The sequence below is a fragment of the Chrysochloris asiatica genome, unplaced genomic scaffold (genome assembly GCF_000296735.1).
Source record: "Chrysochloris asiatica unplaced genomic scaffold, ChrAsi1.0 scaffold00010, whole genome shotgun sequence".
Taxonomy (NCBI): domain Eukaryota; kingdom Metazoa; phylum Chordata; class Mammalia; order Afrosoricida; family Chrysochloridae; genus Chrysochloris; species Chrysochloris asiatica.
The window spans coordinates 26504364-26530392 of NW_006408528.1; the positions used below are offsets into that span (position 1 = coordinate 26504364).

Consider the following 26029-nt stretch of genomic DNA (forward strand, 5'->3'; position numbering starts at 1 on the left):
CAAATGCCAATGACCACATTCAAAATCCATTTTCCTTTCCTGCTTTGATTCAGAATCGACCTTCGTGAAGTTGATACGAATGCTAGCCATCAAACAAAGCAATAAGCAAATAGACAAAAGATCCAAATAACAACTCAATACCTACATTCTTCCCATTTCTTCTGGCATGCTAAACAGAATGTGAGTGTGAACTAGGATGTTGGAATTACATGGCTCTTGTTTTTCCATCTTCATCCTTACTAATGCATTTTATGTGTCTTTGCACTTATGCATATCATAGGCATTTTGCAAAACAGTTCATCCAGAGTAGAATAATTTTCTTACAAAATTATTCAATTTACTTTTAAAGTGGAGCAGCTAAATCAGTCTTCAGTCATGTGCTGTTCCATGAGGCAAATGTGTTTCACATTATTTAGATTTGTAGAACATACATTTACAACACGAAGAGAAGAAATGCATGAGTGAAACTTAAGAAGAAAAGAAGGTCATGGAAACTACTGAGAATTTTCCTACCTAAACAATTAAAACTTTCATGCTCAAGATGTTGAAGTATGTATTCCAGGAGCAAAATTTCTTGATACTAACCCACTGCAATGAATGGATTCTGACTCAGCCAGCCCTGATAGGGTTTCCAAGGCCATAAATCTTGACTGGAGCAGAAAGCCTCATCTTTGTCCCACAAAATTCTTGATGAATTCCATTAAATATTAAGGCATTGCAATATGCTTATTTAAAACTTTAATTAGTATTGGCGATTTTAAACAAGGAATTATGTAGGAAAAGTATTTCAAGTACATATTTTAACTTAGAATTACAATAGTTTAGTTTTTTTATCATTTAAGTTTTAAATGATATACTTGATCTTGCCTTCTATTAGGCACATATACATATACTTGCCTTCTATTAAGAACATAAGCATTCTATTAAGAACATAAACATTCAAAATCAAATTAGCAAAGGTCAATGAGAACATTGTTTTCTGGTTGCTGTTAATCTAGCAGTTTTCAAAGTTCGAAACCTGATTTAATATTAAAATATCTTAAATAGATTTATGATATATGGATATGTTTTTAAAATTATTTTATAGGTTAAAAAATAAATAGAGGAAGTTTTTACAATTTGGAGTTACAGCATGTCTCTGTTATTTTCAAATAACCTCAGAAACATAGCATTTGCCATAGTTCATCATCTTTTACATGAGTTTGATTTATATATCCTGGACAATCTTGAATAAAACCAATAGTTAATCCTCAAAGTACAAAACTAGTTATCAGAACTGCTAGTGTTCATATATGTAAATAAACAAATAAGGCAAAAGGAAAGCGTTACACAAAAAATATTATCTTAGGGTAAATTTGTAAGAGAAGACACACAAATGTGACAAATGAAATGGTTACTCAGTTATGTAGATAATGAAAATCATATTGCCAAGATTAAAATGACTGTCTAATTACTATGTTATTGTTTCCATATAAGCAGTTAGTTTAGCATATGCGCAATCTTTCAGTTAATAAACATTTTCCTTTTGTGCTGAAACTATTGGGAAAAAATGGTAGAAGAAAGAATCACTGAGCTCATAAATAAAATAATAAAATAAGCTTTTTGGAACAAAAAATAATAATTTTCTGCTGTTCATATAAAAGACTAATAGACTTTTCTGATATTTTTTGGCCTAAAGCAATTTGGGAAAATCGGAATCTTATCCTGCTTCTAATGCATTTCCTGGCTTTTAAATTTACATATGAAATGAACTTTAGAAGCATTTGTTTATTAAGTTGTTAAGCCATTCATTCACCCAATAAATGTCAATTGAGCATCTTTGTTGTTGTTGTTGTTGTTGTTAGGTGTCATTGAGTCCTTACTGACTCATAGCCACCTTATGCACAGCAGAATGAAACACTGCCCGATCCAGGGCCAACCTCACTACTGTTGCCACACTTGAGTCCATCGATGCTGCCACCTTGCCAACCCATCTCTTTGGGGGTCTTCCTTTTTTTCTCTGACCCTCCACCTTACCAAGCATGGTATCTTCAGTGTACCAGATACTAGGCTACATATTATTGCTCTTGTTGTTAAGTGCCCTGAACCAGTCCCAACTCACAGCGAACTTGTATAAGGTTTCTGAGGAGCCACTGGTGGGTTTGACCTTTCAGTTGGCAGTCCAGTGCTTATCCTTCAATGCCACACCAGGACTTGGTTAGCATGTTGTTGTTGTTAAGTGTCATCCAGTGGGTTCCAACTCATAGCAACCCTGCATAGGGTTTCTGAGGAACAACTGCTGGGTTTGAAATGACGACTTTGTGGTTTTCAATCCATTGCTGATCCTACAGCTCCACACCAAATATATGATACATCAAGAAGCGTACATCCTAGTGAAGGATAATATTAACACATCAGGATTCACTTAAAATATAATAGTATTAGCCGTTTGATAGCAGCAGACAGTGCAATGTTGGTACTAGGAGGAAAAGCTTTCTCACTCGAGGCTTGAGTTCTGACTTAGCAATTCTGTATAGGGTCTCTGAAGATCAGCTGGTATGTTTGAACTAGTGACCATTTGGTTAGCAGTCCATTGCTTATAGCTAAGAAAGTACTAATGGACTTCAAAAAGATAATGAAAACATTCCATTGTCTTTTAATTTAATTGTTCCATAAGCCTTTTAAAGCCCCCTCATACACTTAATATATATTATTTCTTTAGCTGTAGAAAATTAAATCCTTGAATAGCTGTTTTTATCATTCAAACCTTAAAACATATTTTCCTGTTTATATAATTTTAAAAAACTTATAAAATATGGTTTATCAGATGCTATTTTTGCATCAGACTGCAAAGCCGTTTGAACTGCAAGGTTGGCGGTTCAAGCTTACCAGCTGCTCCTCGGAAACCTTTACAGGGTCACTATGAGTTAGAATCAACTCGATGGCATTTTGCAACAACAACAAATTTTTACACTTAGGAAACTTCCGATACATTGAAATCACAAATTTTCTCTACGTATTTACTGTAAATTGTATCTATTGTTACAATGATATTGAATGCTTTTGCTCATTTAATTGCTATCAGGTAACGTCCTATGTCTAAGTTATATTTTAACTTATTATTTTTCCATAAATGTGTTACCCTTTTCCTGTCTTTTTTAGGAGAATATTTTACCAAATGTTATTAGTGCCTATTATTATAAGTATTTTTGTTCTTCACACTGATAAGCTATGAAGGTAGAATCTTTCCCTTCTGAGGAAAATCTAGCATTTGGTTCAGTTTACATAGCTTATCATTTTTAACACCTTTCTAGAGTTTTTGAAGTTTAAGTAATACAGTTCATATTGTGTTATTTAAATGGCTTAAAACTTATTTTCTTTTCTCAATATACAGAAAGGAAAAATATTGAAAATTGGTTAATTTATCATCTTTTCCTTTATACAGACATCCCATCCTGAACATGGCATTATATGATAACGCAGGGTTGCCATCTAGTGGCAGCAAGGAGTACATGTTTGTCAAACTAAAAAAAAAAAGTAGTCTTTGGAAACTTTCAAATTAAGAAGCTGTTGTTGTTGTTGTGAAGTGCCGTAGAGTCGGTTGCGACCCACGGTGACCCTGTATAGGGTTTCCAAGGAGAACTTTGTGAACTTGAACCGCCGAACTTACAGTTTAAACAGCTTTGCAGTCTGGCGCGTTAACTCACAGAGCCACACCAGAACTTAAGATAACGCGTATTTAAATTGATGTGGACGAGTAGAAATATTATTTTCAGATATCAAAGTTCTAAAATATCCTACTGAATTAAGTAACTAAAAAAACTAAAATAGGAAACTGCATGATTTTTGGAATGAATTACTCTTTATACCAATTATGCATTCCCTTGGTGGTGCAAATGGTTAAGCACGACTACTAGTTACAAAGGTTGAAGGTTCGACCCACTCAGAGGCATTTCTGAAGTCTGGCATCTGCTTCTGTAAAGTTGCAGCTTGAAAACCCTATGAAGCTGTTCTATTCTGCACCCACAGTCACTATGAGTGAGAATGGACTCCATGCCAACAACTCTTTATACTAACTATGCATTCACCCTTAAATCCAATCCATATTAGGTTGCTGTTGGGTCTGGCTCATAGTGACCCTATAGAGGGTTTCCGAGGACCGGCTGACTAGTTGGAACTACTGACCTTCCTGTTTAAACAGACCTTGTGGTCCAGCGCTTATCCTACAACGCCACACCAGGACTCCACATTACATTGTTGTTGTGTGCTGTGGAGTCGGTCCCGACTCATAGCGACCCTACATAGGGTTTCAGAGGCTGTAAATCTTTACGGGAGCAGAACGCCTCATCTTTCTCCCGCAGAGCAGCTGGTAGTTTCGAACAGCTGACCTTGCGGTTCGCAGCCCGATTCGTAACCACTACGCTACCAGAGCTCCTTCCACATTACATTAGAAAAGCAAAATATGTTTACACTAATATTCTACAATATAAAGTGTAATCATTTTTTTCCAAATCTCGGGAAACCCTCGCTCTGGATTTTCAGTATTCAATCAATTCTTTGACTTGTCCTCTCAATCATCTTTAAGAGTTGGTAGTTCCGCGGTCCTTTGAATGAATTGGAAGTAGCTCTCTTTTACATGTATTCAAATAGTGCAGACTGAATACTAGGTATGGATTCGTCTTCCCAGGTGTTGAGAGCATTTTGTCTCAGATTGCTGTTTTTCTCCAAAATAGGTATAAAATGTCTCATGAAGACAGCACTAATTTATTTTAATATCAATGAATTATGTGCCTCTCCTTCTATCACCAAAGAACATGATATGCTTTAAAAGTAAAGGTCCTAATTAGCTTTTCTCAATGAAATCATAAATTTTTAAGTCAGACATACACTATCTACTTTTTAAAATATATTTGCCTATTTTCACACCTCACTTAACCTAAATTAGATGTATGGGACAAACTCAGCAAAAATGTTATTTTTAAAAACTGGTTATCCTGAAAATTTTCAAATACAAAGGAACGTTGAAACAGTAGCAAAATGAACACCTACACCATTTACCTGAAGTGACCAGAGACTTTTTCTCTCTTCACCACACACACACACACACACACACACACACACACACACACTTTCTTTAACTGAATACATAGAAAATAAAATGATTTTATTATATTAGAGACAAAATGACATTTCAGCTCCAAATATGTCAGCACATAGTCTTCAAAAATTTAGTGCAATAGCAAAGTAAATAAGGATACACATATATGAGGGGAACTTTGAAAAGTTTGTAGAAAAGGGGATTTAAAAGATAACAGTATTTATATACATGGGCTTTTAAGGTTTTTTTTTCCCATTTGCTCATTTTTTTGTTGTTGGTTTTAGGAGAAAGCTTATGTAAATATGTTATTATTTTATGCTTACTTTTTTTATAAAATAATAATACTTCTTTAATAATTAAATGTGACTTAACTAATTAAAGGAGTCTGGTGGCACAATGAGGAAGCCCTCCCCTGCAGCTCTGTGAGAGAAAAGTTCTGGCAATCTGATCCTATAAAGTGTGTTGTTGTTGATAAGTACCTTTGAGTCAGTTCTGACTAATAGCTACCATGTATAGGGTTTCTGAGGAGCAGCTGGTGGGTTTGAACTTCCCATAAAGTTGACAGCCTACAAAACCCTATGGGGTAATTCTGTTCTGTCATATAGGGTCAATACGAATTGGAATTAATTCCTGATCTACCCAGATACTCTTTGGGAGAAAGACCTGGTGATAACTCCCATAAGATTGGCATTGTTGTTCAGTCAAGTTAGTTCTACCTCATAGCAATGCCTGTATAGGGTTTCCTGGAGCGGCTGGTGGGTTTGAACCACCAACCTTGTAGTTTGAAGTCCAGTGCTGATCCTACAGTGCCACACCAGGACTCATCCATAAGGATTATGGCCTAGAAAACTCTATAGAGCAATTCTAATCTGCCATCTGGGGTGGTGATAAGTCAGAATCAATTCAATGGCAACTAACAGCTAATTAAACATTTCCATTTGAAAAAAAAAAAAAAACCCAAAAAATAGTACTTGATCTCAAACTAAAAAAGTATGATTTTTCGGGCAATAGTATATTAAAAACTTTAATCAAAGAAGAACTCCCCATATTTTGAGTTAGAAGTGAGAAGGTAAATATGAATGCAAGATATACTCATTTGCAAATGAGGTAACTGAGGCACAGGGATGTTGAGCAACTTTCCTAAGTTGACACAGCTACTAAGTGGAGAGGTCAGACTTCAAATCCATCCATAATCACTCTACACAGGGGCTTCAAAGTTTGTGGGATAATGGAATTAAAGATAATAGAGTATCTCCATGAACTTTTTGAATCCCCTCTACACTGTAAACCTGGATATTGCTGATGTAATTCTGCTTGATACATAGTCTTCAGATCTAGAAGCAACTACTGACGCAGTTTTTAACTGATACTTTCATGTAGGTAATGAATTGTTTGCTGGACTCTACAGTGACTATTGGGGCAGAGATGCTGCAGTTGTCAGGAGCATGGGACGGCTGACCCACGTCCGTACAGAGCATGATGATGAGCGCCTGCTGAGAGGTAGGTGGAAACAGTGTGTTCAACCAAATCTATAACTCCTGAATGTTTTTTCCTTTGCCATTTTAATAGTGATAACAAAATAAGTATAATTTATATTTTTTCCAAATATCAGGATGTTTTATTAGCAATGCTCTTGAATAAAACAATTATATGTGAAACTATATGTGATAATATTTTTACTTTGTTATAAAACCAATTTACTTTCATAGTAATGGATATAAATATGGATTTATATGAAGAAAACAAAGCAAATGTATAAAAATTAGAACATATACAATGGGCTTATTTGTTATTTATCCACAGGTATCATTTTAAAAAATGAATCCGCTGGTTTGCTTTCTTTATTCAATTGCCATCACAGTTCATTTTAGAAGCAAAATTGTAAGATAGTTACTAGCCTTTCATTGACATAGAATCCTTTTTAAGTATCTTATCTTTGATTTTTAGCATTTTGCCACATTGATATAGCTACAAGAAGCCTCAGGTGCTCAGTGATTAAAGCTAGATATACTCAGCAGCTAGCTAAAGGTTGACAGTTTAAACCTTTCAGAAATTCCATGGGAGAAAGATGTGACCGTCTGCAGTTGTAAGGATTTACATCCTTGAAAATCTTGTGAAGGCAGCTCTACCCTGTCCTAAGGGATTGCTATGAGTTGGAATTGACAGTATTGGACTTGGTGGTAGGTCTTGGGGCAGAAGTATTTTGTGGTGACTGTTTTCAGCTTTGTAAAATTTTGCAAAGCTTTAAAATGCACAGTCATTAAGGTTGCCTATATATTTTGCTTATCTCAACCAAAGGTCACTCATCTAAATGCTAAACTTTAATATAAACTCAAAATCTTAAAATACAATAAATTTTTCACTTTCAAATAAGTGGGTCTTGTATGACCAGTTTAGTCCAGATTCATAGATAATTTATGAATAAAAATAACAATAATGATAGATTTCTTTACTAGAATGTTATTAAGTGCAGTTGAGTCAATTTGACTCATAGTGACCCTGTATGAGCTTTCCAAGGAACAGCTGGTGAGTCTGAGCTGCCGACCTTGTGGTTCACAGTCCAGTGCTGGTCCTATAATGTCACACCAGAAGTACTCCTTACTAGAATTGTTGTTACTGTGAAGTGTCGTGTGTTGGTTCTGACTCATAGCGACCATGTACAGCGTTTCCGGGAGCAGCTGGTGAGCTTAAACTACCGATCTTGTGCTTCAAACTGACCTTGTGGTCCAGCGCATTAACCTGCAGTACCACACATGTATTTACAGTAACCTTTAGAAATAAAGGGAGGACATTTATCAAGTTAATATTATGGTGCCCAACACCTCCTTCTTTACATGCGTTTAAAGTCTGTAATGTATGTTGCTGAAAAAAAGTTTTGTTCCTCCTTAACACCTTTATTTTTCAATTAAATTGTCTTCTAATATTTTTTTAAAGATTCTATAAGGTAAGTACTGGACTTCTAACCACAGGCCATCAATTCAAACCCACCAACCATTGTACTAGAGAAATCTTTTCTGCTCCTATAAAAATTTACAGCCTCAGAAACTTTATGCAGACTCACTATGAATTGAAATCAATTGGATGGCAATGCGTATTAGTACCGAAAGGAAATGAAGGTTTCTACATGGTTTTTAATGTTTGGTAAGTTTTTTCAAGGAGGTTATTTTATTCTTAAATAAAATGGCGAGTGTTAAACTTCAGCATTTGGGTGATTTACGATTTACTAGAATATTTTTTAACACCTTTTCATAGTATTTATTTCACACCTTTCTTCTGTTTTTGTTTACTTTCTATAGAACCCAAATTTGTAGGTTCATATATGATTCCTGACAATGAAGATAGAGATGACAACAAAGTGTATTTCTTTTTTACTGAGAAGGCCTTGGAAGCAGAAAACAATGTCCATGCAATTTATACCAGAGTGGGGAGACTTTGTGTGGTGAGGATCGAAATTTCTTATTCCTTAACTTGGCTGAATTCAAAAGTAATGGTTTTACCTTTCTTAAATTTGTAGCAGATTTTTACTTTTTAAATATTTTCCAGAATTCTATGTAAGTCTGTCAGGTTGCCATACTGTGGTGGCTTGTGTGTTGCTATGATGCTGGAAGCTATGCCAGGGGTATTTGAAATAACAGGAGGGTCATCCATGGAGTCCTGGTATGACACTGTGGGTTAATGCGCCAGACTGCAAAGCCATTTGAATTGCAAGGTCAGCGGATCAAGCTCACCAGTTGCTCCTTGGAAACCCTATTCAGGGTCGCTATAGGTCAGAACCAACTCGATGGCACTTAACAACAACAACAAGGATCATCCATTGTAGATAGGTTTCATAACAGTTTCCAGACTAAAACAGACTAGGAAAAAGGAGAAGTGGACCACTTCTGAATGGTTAGCCACTGAAAACCTTAGAAAAACTGCAGAACATTGTGAGATACAGTGCCATATGGTGAGCCCTTCAAGTTGGAAGACACTCAAAATACAACCGGAGAAGAGCTACCTCCTCAAAGTGAGTTGACCTTAACAATATGGATGCAATAAAGCTTTCAGGACCTTTCTTTGTTAACTGTGTCAATCCATCTCTTTGAGGGTCTACTTGTTTTTTGCTATCTACTTTACCAAGGAGCTCTGGTAGTGTAGTGGTTACGAATCAGGCTGCAAACCACAAGATCAGCAATTCGAAACTACCAGCTGCTCCGTGGGAGAAAGATGAGGCTTTCTGCTCCTGTAAAGATTTACAGCCTCGGAAACCCTGTACCGGGTTGCTATGAGTCGGAACCGACTCCATGGCACAAACCACCACCACCACCTACTTTACCATGCATGATGTCCTTCTCCAGGGACTGGTCTCTCTAGATGACATGCCCAAAGTACATAAGCCTCCTAAGCCTTACCATCCTCACTTCTACAACACATTCTGGCTGTATTTCTTTCAAAACAGATTTGATCATTCTTCTGGTAGCCCTTGGTATTTTTAATATTCTTTGCTAATAACATAATTCAAATGCATCAATTCTTTTCCAGTTTTCCTTATTAATTTATTGTCCAGTTTTCAGTTGCATATGAGGCCATTGAAAATACCATGGTTGGGGTCAGGTACACTTCTAAGTGGCATCTTTACTTTTTAAAACTTAAAAGGGATCTTTTGCAGTGATTTGGCCAATTAATAAGTCATTTGATTTCTTGACTTCTTCTTCATTGGACCTTGTTTGTGGATCCAAGTCAAATGAATTCCTTGATAACTTCAGTATTTTCTTCAATTATCATGATATTGTTTATTGACCCAGTTCTGATGAAAGTTTTAGTCTTTGATCATCATCAGTAAGTATTTCAAGCCCTTGTCACTTTTAGCAAGCTTGGTTGTGTCATTTGCATATCACTGGCTGTTAGTCTTCCTCCATTCCCAGTGTCACATTCTTCTCCATTTAGTCCCACTTCTCAGACTATTTGATCAGCATACAGATTTAATAAATATGGTGAAAGGTGCAACCTTGAAGCATACCTTTTCTGATTTTAAGTCATTGAGTATTCTTTTTCTACTTGAACGACTGTCTCCTCTTGGTCTGTGAACAGATCTTGCATGAATACAATTATTTGTTTGGGAATTCCTAGTATTCTGAGTGTTATCCATAATTTGTTATGCTACATATAATCAAATGCCTTTGTACAGTAAGTGAAATATAGGTAAGTGCTTTCTGTTATTTTTTGCTTTCATTCACAATCCATCTGATACCAGCAATGATAGCCTTCATTCCATGTCCTTTTCTGAATACAGCTTGGATCCTTGGCACTTTCCTGTTGATGTACTGCAGCAACCATTTTTAAATTGTCTTCAGCAAAATTTCACTTGTGTTTGGTACTAATGATTTTGTTTGATAATTTGCACATTCTGTTGGATCACTTTTCTTTGGGATGGACACAAATATGGAGATTTTCAAATCAGTTGACCAGGTAGTTAGTTGTCTTCCACCTTTCTTGGCATAGACAAACGAGTACCTTCAGGACTGCATTCATTTGTTAAAACATTTCTTTTGATATTCCATTAGTTCCCGTAGTATTTTTTATTTCCAGTACCTTCATTGTATCTTGGACTTATTCAGTGCCATTGGTTCTTGATCATATGCTACTGCTTGACATGGTTGATTGAATGTTGAGCAATTCTTTTTGGTTCACTAACTCTGTATTCCTTCCATTTTCTTTTGGTGATTCCTATATCATTCATTTTTTTCCCATAGAAAACTTGGATGATACAATTCTGGACTTGAATTTCTTTGGTTCTTTCAACTTGAGGAATGCCAAGCATATTATTCTCTTTTGGTTTTCTAATAATAAGTCTTTGCACATTCCATTGTAAGGTATTATTTTGTTTTCTTGAACCATCCTTGAAACTTCGTGTTTAGTTCATATATTTTTCCTTTCATTTTCAGTATTTTCAAGTGCAATTTTCAGTCTTTTCTGACATATTTTTTTCTTTCTTTCCAAAGTTTTAAATATATATATATATACATTTTTTCACTTTCTTCATGTATGATGCTCTTAATGTCATCCCACAGCTCTTCATATCTCATGCATCAAATCTGTCCTAAATTCAGGTGGGATGTACTCAAGGTAGTTCATTGGCTTCTTTTGGATTTATTTTAATTGTCTTCAGCTTCCACTTGAACTGGCATATGAGCAGCTGCTGGTCTGTTCTATGCTTGGCACCTAGTCTTGTCCTGACTGGTGATATGGAGTTTTTATATCATCTCTTTCCACTGATACAGTCAATTTTATTCTTGTGATTTCCATCCAGTGAAGTCCATGTGTGTAGTCACTATTTATGTTGTTTAAAAAAGGTATTTATAATGAATAAGTCTTGGCTATGAAAAATTCCATCGTGCAACTTCCAGCATCATTTCTACTACCTAGGCCATCTTTTCCAACTGCTGGTCCTTGTTTTTTTCTAACTTTTGCATTCCAGTCACCAGTAATTATCAATGGATCTTGATTGTATGTTTGATCAACTTCAGAATTCAAAAACACTTCAGTTTCTTCATCCTTGACATTAGTGATGGATGCATAAAATTGAATAATAGTTATATTAACTAAGTTGCTAAATGCTGTCCAATCAGTTCTGACTAGAGTTTTCTAGGAACAGCTGGTGCTTTCCATCCACCTTGCAGTTAGTACTCCAGTACTGATCCTACAGTGCCATACCAGGACTTGTTTTCCTTGTAGGTATATGGATATTATCCTATCACTGACAGTGTTGTACTTCAAGATAGCATGAAATGTTCTTTTTCATGAGATAATGCTTTATCATTCCTTTACAATGTTACATTCCCAGCATACTAGACCATACAATAATTTTGTGCATGTATGAGTGTAGTATATATGTATATTTGTGTATATGTCAATTTCAAGTTTCCTTTCCTAAATGAGGAAAAAGTTATAGTTCTCTTTGTATCTCTGTAATATAGGTAGTTTATATATCAATAAAATAAATTTAAAATGATTGTATCATGAAGCCACTACTTGTACTTAGGGGAGAATGCTATGTTGACATTTTGATATTTGCAGTGACAAACATAATAAAATAACCTCAAAAATAAAAAATAAAGTTTATGGGGAATTTAATCTACAGTGTTACTTGATGATTATGCTCAATTTCCAAGTTCACTAAAAACCAAAACAACAACCTAGTGTATTCCTGTCATTTGCACACATAACAAATGTTGTTGTCCCTAAGAGTTTGAATGTACTCATTCACCTACCTTTTGTTTTGCACAGAATGACGTGGGAGGACAGAGAATATTGGTGAATAAGTGGAGCACTTTCCTAAAAGCAAGACTGGTTTGCTCAGTACCAGGAATGAATGGAATTGATACATATTTTGATGAACTAGGTAAATATTTTGGAAATTAAATGTTATTCTTTGGTATGTATTCCTTTCTATAACCTACTGATTCTAGCACACATGGAAAACTTTTTCCTACTATATCTGATCTTATAGAACTTATTCAAAGCTTTGTTCTTTTCACTTTAGCCAGGTCCAGGGGATGGAGAAAAGGGGTTGCAGGAACAAAGAAGTCTGTCTCATTAGCTTACAGTCAGTGTCTGGTTCCATCCTTATTTTATGCCAATACTGTTTCTTTACATATAAACACTAAAAATACCATTTAATGAAGTATTTTTCACTTTTCAGAGGATGTTTTTTTGCTGCATACCAGAGATCATAAGAACCCAGTAATATTTGGACTTTTTAATACTACCAGGTGAGAAATTTATATACTCACTAAAAATTATATGAAACAAAAGATGCTTCACAGCTTTCTTCTCTTCACTGAGTATGTAATTTGGAAATATTGTTGATCTATTTGTCATTCTTAGTTTGCACACTTTATCAGATGCGGATTTCTCTTCACTCTCCTATTCTTACAACTGCACTTTACTTTTCAAAGTCATAATCTCAGTCAAAACCCTTATTCGTGTTTGTCTGTGGCAGTCCGACATCCTCCAGTGCTCAGTATCCTAAGCTTTTCCCTCTTTACAGCTGCAGGAGTTTTGAAAAAGAACATTGTCCTATATTCTATAGCATGGAACTAATATCTTACAAGCTGTATAGTCGCATAATATCTACAAGCTGCATAGCTTGTAAGATATAAGTTCCATGCGATAGAGTATAGGACAATGTTCTTTTTTATCATATAGGGTTGTCTAACTTAAACTTTTAAGGCTGTCTTAGGAATCCTGGTGTGGCACTGTAGGATAAGCACTCCACCTCAAGGTTGGCTGTTCAAACTCACCAGCCAGCCCTCGGAAACCTTATACAGGATTGTTATGAGTTGGAACCGACTTGACGGCACTTAACAACAACAAATAAGCTGTTAAAAGTCCTGGTGTGGCACTGTAGGAAAAGTACTGAGCAGCTAACCTTAAGTTTCACACCCACCCAGCCCTCTTCAGAAAGCCTATGCAAGGTCACCATGTTATGGAAGCAACCTAATGGTACTTAATAACAACATCAGTTGGTAAGTACTCAACTACTGGTTGACAGTTGAAAGCCATTCAAGTTGCCTTGGAAGATGACCTGGTAATTTGTTACCAAAAGACCACAGTCTAAAAAACCCAGTGGAACAGTTCTACTTTGTACACATGCAGCCACCATGAGTCAAAATCCATTGGACTACAACTAACAACAATCAGCTATGACTCTCTCATGTGGACGTTTTTTCTTCTAAGTTCTCTCATGCCCTAATTTTCAACAAATAATACCTTAACAAATCTGTGTATATTTTGCTAGTCCTCATCAATGTTTTTATTCCTTCACTTCTCTTTCACGAAATGACCCCTTCTTCCAACATTGGTTTATCAGTTCTTCACTATATGTCAGTTGCCATCTCTAAGAAATGTTCATTGATTTGAAATCACAAAGCATTCTGTTTGTTCTTTTACTCAGGATTGACCTGGTCCTATGCAGGTTTATAGTGATTCTATGCTCATAATTGGTCCTCTCTTTTTAATTTGACTAATAAGGTTAGGGATTATATTCTATTATTTTCCTTTATATGTTTTTGTAGCTTGTATCCATGGAAAAGTTGCTATGATATCAATAAATATTAATGAAATGATATTTCGTGGATGTTATTACTTGAATGAAAAAAAAATTATTGAAAGCAGTTTGGGTTGATAATTTATAGTCACAAAATCATGTCTTGTATGTTTATAAGTATTTCTTTATTTCCTAAGTATGTTTCCTAATAAGATAGAGTGGGGTGGAAAAGACTAGAACAAGAAATAAAACAGAATAATAGTCTGTTTTCTTGGCAGCGGTAGAATAGGTTGAATCGTATTACTCATTTCATCTTTGTATTACGCTGTAGTCACCTATACTGTGATTGCAAGCGTAGGGCCTCTCCACACAGCTTTTTTAGTTTTCCTGCAGATGATGTCATAGCTTCATTTTGAAAAAATAAAAAATACTATTTGGACCAATGTCCTGCTATTATAAAGACAACTTTTAATTTTATCCAATAGAAAAAGCTGGAAATAGTGTTTCCTATCAATGATTACTTTCAAAGGATGTTGTTGTTGTTATTAAGTACCGTGGAGTTGGTTCCGACTCATGGTGAACCTGCAGAGGGTTTCCAAGGCTGTAAATCTTTATGGAAGCAGAAAGCCTCATCTTTCTCCCATGGAATGGCTGGTAGTTTCGAACTGCCGACCTTGAAGTTAGCAGCCCAATTTGTAACCACTATGCTACTTGCAAAGGATAGATAATATAAATTGATAGGTATTGCAGCCTATTAAGTCCCTCATTTTTTATGATTTTTACTTCATTTTCTCCTTTATATCAATAAAGTATTTATATACTAATAGTTCAGTGACTTTATATTACAAGTATATATACTAGCTGTGAAATAATAAATTGAGTTTCTATGAATTAATATGATAAATTTATAAGATGTTTTCCTAAATTGTAGCATAATGGATCTGCTGAGGAACTAGAGAACAATACATGATTTTCTTCCATGATTTCAATATTCACTGCATAATTATAAGTAAATTTGAGAAAACGTTTCCCCAACTGTTACCTGACATAGAGGTTGATGGTTATAAAATGATGATCAAAGGTTTACTGCCATTTTAGTAGGGGTGCTATCTGGTTTTCCCAGTTTCCTAGATGTTTGAAATTGCTTCAAGGTGTGTTATAAAATATGTGAATTGATGTCATAAGACAGGAACATCACTGTTGTTCCACAGGTATCTCAGAGTAAAGGGAATTTTGAATTTATATACAACTACATTTTGTAAACTACATGGCTAGAGAAATGTTAGTACTTCATTCAAATCATGCCAAATTAAGAACTATGGCTTGATTTCTTCTTAAATCATTACGAGATGTCCTTTGGAAAATCTGAGTAATAATTCTCCTAATGAAAGTTGATAACTACTATCTTTATCATCTCACATGTGAGAATTTTTATCAAGAAAATTATTTCACCTGCTTCTAATTGTGGAGGTGAGGCATATGGGTCTTATATAATGTAAGGCATCATCCCCAAAATAATCTAGTTCAGAGTAGTCGTATTTTTAAAAATTATCTTATCATAGTACTCAGTGACGTGGTGGAAAGCAAAAACAACAAGTTTATTGCCGCCTCCATGATGCCAAGCTAAAGAATGAAACACTTTCATTAGACTTGGATTCACTCTTTGGATCATATACACCAAACAGAATTTACAGCAATAGTCACAACACCATGTTTATTAAGTTAAGACTCTGAAAATGGAACAACAACAACAACAGCAAAAAAGAGATAAAACCTCAATATGAGTTATTCAACTTGGGACTGAATCTTTTTAAAGCATCAAGGTCAGATATCTTTAATAAAAACATAATATAGGATTTAATAATAAAGTGAAATGAACAATTACTTCTGTGATTCAAACAATGTCATTTTCAGTTATAAAATGGAGACAACTTAAAGCTATAGTAAATTTTGGAGATTTGATACTTGTTGCTAAGTGCCAGCAAGTTGGTTCTGACTCATCGTGACCCTGTACAGGGTTTCCAGCTGATGGGTTTGAACTACTGACCTTATAGTTAGCAGCCAAGTGTTGATCCTTCGGCACCACTGCAGGACTCCATGATACTTGAAGAATTGCAATACTAATTCTTGAATATTCTGTGTTTGAGAGATTATAACATTTTCCCCCAAAGATTTCATTCTCATCTATGTAGGGTGGAGGGTTTGACTAGAATTATTATTCTACAATAATAACTATATTTTTTGTACTTTGCAGTAACATATTTAGAGGGCATGCTATATGTGTCTATCATATGTCTAGTATCCGGGCAGCCTTTAATGGACCATATGCACATAAGGAAGGACCTGAATACCACTGGTCACTCTATGAAGGAAAAGTCCCTTATCCCAGGCCTGGTTCTGTAAGTTTGGGAACTCAGTAAATAAATATTCTTGTATTTTTAAAGTTCTTTGCATAAGTTTTGTTCACTGTTTCACATGGTTTACATAACTTGGCATTTAAATGATTAAGAAAATCTACACCTAAAATTACACTTGATTGCTCTTGTTGCTCAGTGCCATGGAGTCAGTTCTGACTCATAGCAACCCTGTATAGGGTTTCCATGGAGAAGCTGGTGGGTTTGAAGTGCCTATCTTGTGGTTCAAACCGACCTCAAGGTCCAGCACATTAACCCACAGTACCACACCAGGACTCCATGCTTGATTACTGGATGGTAAAGAAATACCACTTATCATATCAAGTTGTACCTTGTTTATTAACACAATGTAACCTAGAATAAATATATCTTAGCAGCATTATATTGCCATTGATATTCCAGTCATCCAAGTAACTTCCATGTTCTATTGGCAAACATGGAAACCATATCTCTCCCAGCCTCTTCAAAGAGAATCGGCACCTCATGTAACTGCCAAGCAAGAAACAACTATCTAATTTTTGTATTCTAACTTTTAGGTTAGTCTCTAAGTTCTCAAGTCCAGACTTTCTCATTACTTCTCACTAAGCAAATCTTAAATGAGTTTTTCCCCTGTGCCCTCAGAATACACAGAACCTTATTTAACATCTTTGTTGGTCTCTTTAGAAAGAACATGACAGTACAAAACTGTTATTACTAAACTACAGAACATTTCCATTGTTAACTTCTCAACTGATGCTTCCATGAATCTCTTTAGCCATTCAAACTAGTGTGAACTATTAAGTGGCATAAAAACCTAAATATGGATATTATTAAGATTATGTACCATGTGTCCCATGAGCTGTTGTTATTAGTGTTAAGTGTCATCAAGTTGGTTCTGACTGATAGCAAACCTGTGTAAGGTTTTCAAGGGTTCCATGCATAAGTACTTAGGAATATGTAAGTTCATTGCATGTGCTACATCAGGCTGTGAAGCAAACATTTAACTTGTCATGCAAGCCGATGTCTACACTTTTATGAGCAGCTGGTGAAATCTCATCACTAGGCTGAGTCTACAATTACTTGCAAGTCAAGTAGAAAGCATTTGTGCAGAGCCAAAACCCAAAGTGGAAACAAACCTAACTTCCAGTAACAAGTGTAAGGCTTTACCATTTCAATCACTCTCTCCCACTAGTTTAAAATTATTACTTCCAGTAAGACATAAAGTATATTTTATTTCACTCTATTGATTGAAATTGCAATTTAAATGGAGAAAAGCCACCCCTGTGGCTTTGCTGGATATACTCTTGAAACCACATGGTCTTAAAGGAGATTTGGAGGAAGTGACTAGTTACTGAGCTGCTTCCAGGCTGGTCCAAAATGTTACCAATTATGTATCATGAAAGAACACTCAAGTGAAAAATTCATGCCAAATTAAGAAATATGGACTGATTTAAAATAAATAAATAAATATCCCCTTTTCAGAATTTAATTACTAAACTACTATATTTATACTCTAAAGTGGAAAATTTTATCATGATATATAGTTTCAATTGCTGGTAATTCTGGAGGATAACATGTTAATTGAGGTAGTACTTAGTAACAAGTATGAAGCACACAGGTAAAGGAATTCCAAGAAGTAGGTTAAGGTACTGCTGAATATTTAATTTTAGAGTCAGTGATTTTAGATTTGAGGTATATTACAGTATATGGCTCTGTTTTTTTTGTTTTTTGTTTTTTTGTATCTAATCCATACAAGGGCTAATGGATTTGGTGCTGTAGAATCGACACTTGACTGCGAACCACAAGGTTGACATTTCAAACCCACCAGCTGCTCCTCAGAAACCCTATACAAGGTCTCTATGAGTCAAAATTGACTCGATGACACTTAACAACAGCAATAATAATCTGTACAGAAATAATACAGTTCATACAGATTATACAGATTATCATAGTCAAAGAGAGAGAGATTTTTAAAAAATAAAGATGAAATTTGAATGGATATCTATTTTATGGAACTCAAATTATATACTTAGGGATCTTACTAGAACTATTACCTATTATTGCAGTCTCAATAATGGGAAAGCAATTTCATGCAGTTGTAATCTTCATCTTGGGAGTAAGATTTATCACAACAAAGAAACATTTGATTTGATTTATGCAACCATCAAAAATAATTTACAGTGTGAAAAACAAATTTCAGAGAGAGGGAAAATAATTCAAATATATCTCCAAAATCTTCTGCTATTCAATCTGCTTTATTTTCCCTAGGACTTCATAGCTTTTCATATGCTAACAGTGCTGTGGGTTTGATATAATTTAGTCTTTTTAGCCATTTTTAACATAGGTTCCAATGCTATGTTTGCTTAGAATTATAATTATTAAATATTTATAAAGACAGTATTAATTGAACAGATTCAATGCTCCTTATGCCTTCTATAATTAATTATCAATTTGCTATTTAGGTTTAAGGCAAAAAGATTTATTGATGCACTTATATTTCCAGTGTGCCAGCAAAGTGAATGGAGGGAGGTATGGATCCACCAAAGATTATCCAGATGATGCCATCCGGTTTGCAAGAAGCCATCCACTAATGTACCAGCCCATAAAACCTGCCCATAAAAAACCCATATTGGTAAAAACAGATGGGAAATATAACCTGAAACAAATAGCAGTGGATCGAGTGGAAGCTGAGGATGGCCAATATGATGTCTTATTTATTGGGACAGGTAAATTTGACCCTAAAAGTCAGTAACCTTAGCAGTCTTTTTTAAAAAACACCTATCAATAGTTCTATTGATCCATTCATCCATTTGTACACTGCTAATCCAAAGTGGGAAAGATTAAGGCGAATAACAAGTACAACCACCACTGTCATTCTCAAAACTGCTCTGGTGTTGACAATACGTTTTCTGGTCACACAAGGTTCAAATCTGAAAAATATTGAAACACTGGAGAATAGGGCTTGGGACTGCCACAGTACACTCTTTCTAGTTGAAAATCCATAATTTGTACTTTATTTTTGCTTTTTTGATGTTATTATGGGATATCTATTATGTGCTTGGTTTTCAAAATTGGTAATTTTTTGTTGCTTTTAGTTTATAATAGTCAATACTTAATCATTTGACTAAATAAGGTAATTACTAATGAACAATGTTTATAATCAAATTGTTCCAAATTGTTGTTGTTAAGTGCTGTTGAGTTGATTCTGACTCATTAGTGACCCTATATAAGATTTCCAAGACTGTAAATGTTTGCAGGAGCAGAAAGCCTCAACTTTCTCCTGTGGAGTGGGCTTGAACCACCGACCTTATAGTTCACAGTCCAGTACTTATTCAGTACAGAGCCACCCTGCTTCCTTAGGTCCAAACAGAACTTCTCATATTGAAAGGAGGATGTCATAGCATCCTTTGAGTCCCCCAGCTCTGTCACAGGGCTGTTCAGTGAGGCCTGAAGATTTTACAAACTACTTGAAACAATAACGTCACCTAACTAAATCTATAATCATAGTAATGCCCATCAGACCCCATCAGAAATAATAACTTGAGTTAAATACACCAGAGTTGACCCAGAATTTTTCATGTTAGCCATTATAGTTTCCGCAAAGATCACTGGCTAGTGACAACAATCTCAAAAAGAGAAATGGGTTACAGAAACTTTGAACTGCTAAACAAAGACTAACTGATATAGGACTAATTTTCAGTCTCATTTAGCAACCACCTATTTATGCTTTAGCTTAAATGTGATGTTAAGGCAACCACAATATGTTTTTGTAAGGTTTATTAACCCCTAAGAGACAGCCTCTCCTTATCCTGACTTTCACCTAACCACTAAGCAGAAAGACTGTTAGTATAAATACATCTGCTGCATTTGCCAGCCATTGACTTTTAATCTCTTATCTGATAGCCTCATTTATTATAAAATAAATGGGAAAGGGTCTTCAAATTGGTGATATTAATAATAATAAAAAAGATAGATTATCTCTTGTTAATTTTGGCAGAATTATGTCACCGTGTACTAGGTAATATGTTGTTGTGGTTAAGTGCCTTTGAGTTTGTTCTGACTTATAGCAGCCCTGTAAAAGGTTTCCTAGGAACAGCTGGTAAGTTTTGAACAGCTGACCTTGCAGTTCAAACTGACCGTGTGTTCCAGTGCTTATCCTACAGTGCTAAACCATGACTCCTGTAGGTAATATAGGCAAAACTTTACCACCAAAGCTGGAATATATTTTGCATTAATGAAACAAAGTACAATGAATATGTTAAAAGTGAAATTTCTCAAATAAATTTATAATCTTATATATAGCATGTGGAAGAAACCTTGGGGTCCCATCATCCAGAATCATATGTAGCAAATTCTGCAAGGTAGTTTTTCTGTCATCATTTAAAAAATCTTTTAAATGATAACCACTTTCTTTTTGTTATGCAACATACAATTTACAATTTTTATTGTTGCTTGAGATGGAGTTAATTCTGACTCACAACAAGAATCTGCGATAGCATCTTCTTTTAGAAGACTGAACATTCTAACATACGTAACTTTATTAATAAACTTAACATTCTGAGGAGATATTGACATATGAACATTAGTGCTTGGGCTTCTCCATTCATATTAAAAAAAAAACACAAAATAAGAAAACATCCATGATATCCAGAAATTGATTTTCAATACAGATAATATATTTTTTAACCTATTATGTTGTTGCTGTTGTTAAGTGCTGTTGAATCCGTTCCAACTCAGCGACCCTGTATAGGGTTTCCAAAGAGCAGCTGGTGAGTTTGAACCACTGACCTTGTAGTTCAAACAACTTGGCAATCTGATGCATTAACCCACAGTGCCATACCAGGACTCCATTACTTTTTATTGTTGTTGTTGTTGTTAGGTGCCGTGGAGTCGGTATCAATTCATAGCAACCCTATGTACAACAGAACGAAACACTGCCCGGTGCTGGGCCAACCTCACAATTGGTGCCATGTTTGAGCCCATTGATGCTGCCACTTTGCCAGTCTGTCTAGCTAGGGGTCTTCCACTTTTTCACTGACCTTCCACCTTACCACCACTCATCTGTCAGTTGGTTATACTGAGGGGGCTTGTGAGTTGCTGTGATTCTGGAAGCTATGCCATGGGTATTTTAAATACCAGCAGGGTCACTCATGGTGGGCAGGTTTCAGATGAGCTTCCAGATGAAGACAGACTACGCAGAAGGAGTGATGAACTACTTCCAATATTCAGTCACTGAAAACTTTACGGATGTCAGAGAAACACTATCACTTTTTATAGGAGGTTAATATTAATGATATGTTCTGCACTGTGGGTTTGACATCACCGAAGCATCAGATTTCTTTAACAAAACCTAAAGTTATTTGACAATGAATTCACTCAAACTAACATCCATAAACAATTCCAACATAACAAGAGTGACCATTGATCAAATTAATCATGGAGAAGAGTTTGTTATTTTTAAATATCCTGAAAAAGTAGAAGTAATTTATAGCAGTTAAAGAATCACTTTAGACAAAATTCCTCACCAGACTGACTGAAGCTATTTGAGAGAAATCCAGGCATATAACTTGTGCTGTCATATAAACCATAAAGATTTACAGCCTCGGAAACCCTGTACAGGGTCACAATGAGTCGGAACCGACTCCACGGCACATAACAACAACAACTCATAGATGTCATCTTAATTAACCAGAATTTTTTTAGCACAAAAGAACGTATTTGATGAGTATGTAATGAATACAACATTGGAAACTGCCACAAAGGATAAGTTGTTGTTGTTAAGTGCCATCAAGTTGATTCCGACCCAAAGCAACCCTGTATAGGGTTGCCAAGGAGCAGCTGGTGAGCTTGAACCACTGACCTTGCAGTTCAAACAACTTTGCAGTCTTACGCATTAGCCCAGAGCACCACACCAGGATTCCACAAATGATAGGTACTTCTCCCAAATGTTACCAGACATGCTTTAATATCCTACATGTGGTGGTGGAGGTAGTGGTGTGCCATCAAGAAGTCCTGACTCATAGCAACCCTGTACAGGATTTTTAAGGATGTCCATCTTTACCTGAGCAGACAGCATCTTTCTGCTCCCTTCGAGTAGCTGGTAGATTCGAATTAGTAACCTTGCAGCTAGCCCAATTTGTGACTGTGTTTCCCCAGCTTCTTCTAATTATATGTAATCCTAATCAATTTGCAAGATCAAAAGTTGCAAATTAATCATTTTCGTTTTATTGTGGCTATTACCTGATACAATTGTGAAGTATTTCCTACGTTGCTTGTTTTTCAGAAACTTAATGATACTTTTTATTTCGTTTAGTAAGTTTACAAAGAATAGCTAATTGATTTAAACTTAATTTTAAACCACTTTTATTAACCCAACTGGTATTTTTTAAACAAGCTGCTCAAACACCATCGAAATTTGTGGATCTTCAATTCCAAACTCATTGTTTGATTCTGAGTTATTGCTCCTAGAACTATACTAAACTGTTCTTGTAAACAAATTAAAGTTTTATTGGATATGTCATTGAAAGGGAGACATTTAGAAAATTAAGGAATAATAAAATAAGATGGATTTGAAAATGTTAATATAAATCTGTAGCAGTATTAATAATTTATGGTGCTAAATGATAGGTGGAGTCCTGGTGTGGCACTGTAGTATAGGCACTAGACTGCAAGATTGGTCTGAACTGCAAGGTTGACATTTCAAACTTAACAGTTGCTCCTTGGAAACCCTATACAGGGTTGGTATGAGTTGGAACTGACTCGACGGCAGTTAACAACAACAACAACAAATAATAGGTTACAGGAGGATTCATTAAACACATATTGTTTTCTCCATAGTATATGCTTGAAATTTTCCTTACTAAGAAGTATATATAGTGCATATTAAGACAGCACTTAACAACAACAAAAATTTCTACAGTGTGCTAATTTAGAAGGTTTAGTAAATTAAAGGAATAGTTTATTATGATGAAAGTAACTTTAGGTTAAAAAATTTCTTGCACCATATATTACAAAAGAAGCTAGAATAATGTGGCATATTACTTGTTAATTATGTAAGATTTATTTCTAAATTCTGAATATTTAATTGAAGTTTTGGACCAAATATTTCACAAAATGTATTTATTATTCAAGGAGACCTGGTGGTGTGGTGGGTTATATGTTTGGCTACTAACCACAAGGAGTCACAAGGTCAACAGTTCAAACCACTCAATGGGAAAAAGAGGAGGCTTTCTCTTCCTAGAAAGATTTACAGTCTTGGAAACCCTACATAGGGCCAGTATGAGTTGGAACTGACTCCATGGCAGTGGTTGGTTTTGGGTTTATATATAGATATAAGCATTTGACCACAAGCTTGATTTGAACTGCAAGGTCAGCAGTTCAAGCTCGCCAGCGGCTACTCAGAAACCCTGAATAGGGTCGTCATGAGTCAGAACAGACTCAGTGGCTCTTAGAAATAACACTACTCCTGGTGTGGCACTGTAGGATCAGCACTGGACTTTGAACCTCCCAGTTCAGCAGTTCAAACCCACCAGCTGCTCCTTGGCAACTCCATTGTTGCTGTTGTTAAGTGCCGATGAGTCGGTTCTGACTCATAACGACCCTGTACAGGGTTTCTGAAGCTGTAAATATTTACGGGAGCAGAAAGCCTCATCTTTCTCCCGCGAACAGCTGGTAGTTTTGCAGCCTGAGACTCCATACAGGGTCTCTATTCATCAGAACTCACTCGATGACACTTAACAGCAATATACATATATGCATAAAATTTAGGAGTGCTGGCGTGGAAATGGAGATTAAACACTGGACTGCTAACCGTGAGATCAGTGATTCAAACCCACCAGTCATTCCTCAGAAACTGGAGGACCCTGTATACGGTAACAAAGAGTATGAACTGACTCACAGCACTCAACAACAACAACATAGATTATTTGGTCTTGTTTTCAGCCAGGGATATACAATTATTCTTTTTATGACTATAAACATGGCCAGGTTCTGTCAGCTAATTATTATTTTTTAATTGACGGTGATTCAAATACTTACTGCATTTAGATTTCTAGTTTTAATTTGAATGTGGGAACTCAGGTAGTGCAGTAGTTAACTGCCTAACCCTGACTGCTAACCAAAAAGTCAGCAGTGTGAATCCACCAGCTACTTCCTCAGGGCATGATACGGCACTCTGCTTTCATAAAGATATACAACCATGGAAACCCTATAGGGCATTTCTATGGTGACGTATAGGGAGGGTCACTGTGAATCAGAATTGGTTCGACTGCAAAGGGAATAGGATTTTATTTATTTGAAAATCAGATTATATCAAAGTTTCTGGTTTATCTCTTCTTTTACTTTCTTACAGATAATGGGATAGTGTTAAAAGTAATCACAATTTACAACCAAGAAACGGAATCAATGGAAGAAGTAATTTTAGAGGAACTTCAGATATTCAAGGTATTTTTAGTAAAAAAAAAAAAAAAAATCAAAATGAATGATTCATAGAAAATATAAATAGGAAAGAAATTATTGTTATTTTATTTCTAACTGATGTGTTCTAAACCCAGAGGGAATTGAAGTGAAGAGTGATTTAAAATCCTACTGGATTTAAAAAAATATTATCATAGATTATTTAAATGAAGAAAACAGTATTGACCTAGTATGATAAGAATTCTACTATATGAATTGTGATTATAAAGAAGTAACACCTTATGCCACTATGAAATCTGGAATAATTATTTCAAAGTTAGATCTTATACAATAATCACATTGCAGAGATGAATGAAGAGCTGGTTAGATTGTACACTGTTTTACCCATCTACTAGCTGTTCTGCTCCATTAATAAAATAAAAAGTAACTAAAATTTGATTTTATAGTATTTATGAATAATATAAAGAATACAGATTGACTAAAATGAAAGTTCTGGACAGCTTGGCACAGAACCACTCACGCTACCTATATGATTTCAGGTGACTTATGGCCAAAATAAGGTACAGGTCCTAAACAGGCAGTCCCGTGCTTATGTCCAACTTAAGGACAACTCCTACTTGTCCTTTAATGTTATATAAATTTTACCTCTCTTTGTAACAATTGAACTAACTCTTATTGGTAACAAATTCTTCATCACCATTACCTTAACTAGTTGAAAGTGCAGCTTTTATTTCATTGAAAAGTCTTCCAGTTTGCACTGTAGAATAAGCATGAGACCACAAGATCTGTTTGAAACACTCCTGGGAAATCCTACACAGGGTCGCTATGACTCGGAACTGATTCAGTGGCACTTAACAACAGCAACAAAGTAAGGCTATTTATAAGTTTTCAGTGACTCACCATTCAGTAGTGGTCAGCTTCTCCTTCTTCCTCGTCTGTCATATTCTATAAACTGCTGAAAACTGTGCCAGCTGACATGGCAGTGAGATAGACTGACACAGTAGCAAGAACAAGGGGCTGAAATGTAACAGTTGTGAAGATGATGTAGGACTAGGCAGTGCTTTGTTCTAGTGTGCTTAGGGTCTCCATGATTGGAACCGACTCAGTGACACCTGA

At 35.5% G+C, this 26029-nt stretch overlaps 1 protein-coding gene across 1 annotated transcript in view; it reads left to right on the forward strand.

The window, feature by feature from the left end:
• The window catches only part of SEMA3E (sema domain, immunoglobulin domain (Ig), short basic domain, secreted, (semaphorin) 3E), a 361421-nt gene that overhangs the window by 287535 nt on the left and 47857 nt on the right, over nt 1-26029 (forward strand). The window contains exons 7-13 of the mRNA XM_006834339.1: nt 6458-6577; nt 8374-8516; nt 12344-12458; nt 12759-12828; nt 16360-16504; nt 19002-19224; nt 24849-24940. Of these exons, the coding sequence (XP_006834402.1) occupies nt 6458-6577; nt 8374-8516; nt 12344-12458; nt 12759-12828; nt 16360-16504; nt 19002-19224; nt 24849-24940 (908 nt within the window). The remainder of the gene's footprint in view (nt 1-6457; nt 6578-8373; nt 8517-12343; nt 12459-12758; nt 12829-16359; nt 16505-19001; nt 19225-24848; nt 24941-26029) is intronic.